Consider the following 2,770-nt stretch of genomic DNA (forward strand, 5'->3'; position numbering starts at 1 on the left):
AGTTAAAGCCAACTTTGATGCACTTGCTGCTACTCGTCTCAAAGGAATGGTTAGTCTTGCAAAGTCTAAGGGAAAACAACCTGAGTGGATTCTGTTCAGTGGGATCCCACGATTGAGCATCTAGTTAAAGCCAACTTTGATGCACTTGCTGCTACTCGTCTCAAAGGAATGGTTAGTCTTGCAAAGTCCAAGGGAAAACAACCTGAGTGGATTCTGTCTGACCATTGGGAAAAAATGGTAGATTACTGGAAGACTCCAAAAGCCAAAGAAAAAAGCGAGAAAGCTCGTACTTCACGATTATTTAGTCGTGATGGTTTAGGCCCACATTGTCACAGAGCGGGATCACGTTCTTATGCAAAAGTGAAAGATGTTTTGGTAATGTTTATATTTTTGGTAATGAATATGTTTTCTTTTGTTTAAAATGTTGATAATTTTTTAACTTTCTTTTGTGTTTTGTTCACAGGAAGCAAATAATGAAGACTCTTCCTTTATTGCTGTGATGAGAAAGACGCACCAAAAATCCGATGGGTCCTATGTTGATGAGTGAGCACGACTAATTGCTGAAGCATATGATGAACATCTTCTAGAACGCTTGGCACAAATGGAGTCCTCTAATGGAGAGGTTTTGACAATGGATTCTCTGACCATCGAGGAGAAAAATGACATCTATGTTAAGGTAGCTTTCTACATAATATATATCTTTTGGTAGCTAGCTAATATATATAGTTACTGTTTTTTATAACTTCTATTATGTTTTATTTGATATGCTTGTATGACTTTTGATTGTTGGCATATGATGATGCGTGTGTTTATAAAAACCTACTATTATCACAATCTAGTATCTTATTTACAGAATGTATTTTTTTCTTTCACTTGAATCTTTTTTTGTTTTCTTGGAGCTTTGAGAAAGTTTTGCGTGTGAATGATTTCTTATTAGCATACTTTGTGTTTTCTTTTGTAGATTGCTGGTATATCGAAACTAGGTCGTGTATTTGGACGTGGATCACTCCAAAGTGGGATTTCTATGTCTTTGGATGGTTCGGCTGTGCCCCCTCAAGCTACTGAAGAAGTAGGAACATTAATGCTAAGAGATCAAGAGCTGGAAATGGAATTGCAAAAGAGTCGTGAAGATAATGTGGTTATTCAGAAACGACTTGATTCTATGGAGAAACTGATTCAATCATTTGCAGGTCCCAGTGGATCAAATGCAGCAGCTCCACAAACTTCCATGGGTGTTGGTTCGTTTGCTCATGCTACGTAGTTTGGTTTTACTTATGTTTGCTAATGCTACTTTCCTTATTTGCTTCCGTTTATGTTGTTAAGTTTATTTGCTTATTTGCTTCCGTTTATGTTGTTAAGTTTATTTGCTTCCGTTGTATGTTTGGATGTTGATTTGGTAATTTAATCATTTCTATTATTTATCAAATTACTTCAGTGGCTATTATATATATTAAATATTTATGCCAATTTGAGTGGATAAATATATGATGAAAATATAATAAGAATAGAGACAAATTTTAGACACAAAATATGATCTTATAGCTTACAAACTTCGAGCAATATAATAGTCACTCAATATTTGGTTTTGGAGAGGATGTTTACAGTCAATAATTGTGACTATTAAGTAACAGTTTTTTAGTCATTGTTTATGGCGTTTTAATGACTATAGTTACGTTGTAAAAAGTGAAATATTTGAGACGTTATGATAGTTACAAAATATGACAGTGTTGAGACTATATTTTTAGTCGGTAAGTGTGACGTTTAACCAACGATTTTGTAGTCATCACTTGTGACTATTGAGTGACAACAGTTGTAATGTGTGATATAACTGAGACGTTATGATAGTCAATAAATATGACGATTTTGAGATAATTTTTTTAGTCGGTAATTATAACGTTTTTGTTACTCTTATTTTTTATCACTTATTGTTACAATATAGTTACTAGATATATTTGTCACAATATTGTGACGCATCTGTTACAAAAAAAATTTTGTGACGACTTTATTGCAACCGTTTAAAATTTGTCACAAATTCGTCACAAATTTTTTATTGTTGCGAATTTGTAATTATTGAGACGAAATATTTGGTATCAATAAGACCATTTTTTTGTAGTGTTCAGTTACGCTCAGATACATTTGTATTTGTATGAGAGGTAACCTCACTATTAAGAGTAACTGCAGTCCCCTCCTCCTGGTTGGTTTGAGCAAGAAACCAATCCTCAACATCCTGTCTTATTGTTTCGACTGATTCTAAAGGGGAAAAGCTCTTTCATTCAAAGAATGACATGTTTCTGTTTTTCCAGAGCCTCCAAATAATCCAAGGAAAACTTTTCCTCAACTCCCTAAGCCATCTGAGATTATCCTTGTTAATGAGAAAATGATGGATAATGATGGATCCCTCTTCAAACCCTTCTTCTAACATAGGATAATCCGTTAAAGCCCAAATTTGTCTTGAAAAAGTGCAATTAAATAAAGCATGATCTATGGATTTGCCTTCCAATTCTGCATGATTGACATCTACTATTCACATTCATCCCTCTATGAGATAATAGATCTGCTACTGATAGAGCACCACTCAGCATTTTCCAGAGAAAAATCTTTGATCTTTGGAACTGTCATAAGTTTCCAGACCTGCTCCTTAAGGGGATTTGTGGAGGGCTTAATCGAAGCTTCAAGGATTAGGGATCTGTTATTTGTTTCTAATGCCAGCCAATAAGCGGATTTTACTAAGAAGTCTCTACTTTTATTGAATTTCCAAACCCTGAAATCC

General features: G+C 34.4%; 1 protein-coding gene across 1 annotated transcript; it reads left to right on the forward strand.

The window, feature by feature from the left end:
• LOC104723911 lies at positions 8–1,426 on the forward strand. The gene is made up of 3 exons (XM_010442347.2): positions 8–375; positions 464–676; positions 962–1,426. Exons 2-3 carry the CDS (start codon positions 602–604, stop codon positions 1,259–1,261), a joined length of 375 nt encoding a protein of 124 aa, XP_010440649.1. The 5' UTR covers positions 8–375; positions 464–601; the 3' UTR covers positions 1,262–1,426.

The sequence above is a fragment of the Camelina sativa genome, chromosome 11, assembly GCF_000633955.1.
Source record: "Camelina sativa cultivar DH55 chromosome 11, Cs, whole genome shotgun sequence".
In the NCBI taxonomy this organism is placed as follows: Eukaryota; Viridiplantae; Streptophyta; class Magnoliopsida; order Brassicales; family Brassicaceae; genus Camelina; species Camelina sativa.

Excerpts from the sequence above, each read along its gene's own strand:
- LOC104723911 (XM_010442347.2), top strand. The coding sequence starts at position 602 with ATGGAGTCCTCTAATGGAGAGGTTTTGACAATGGATTCTCTGACCATC. Across the intron at positions 677-961 it reads AAAATGACATCTATGTTAAG|ATTGCTGGTATATCGAAACT; the intron begins GTAGCTTTCTAC and ends TTTCTTTTGTAG.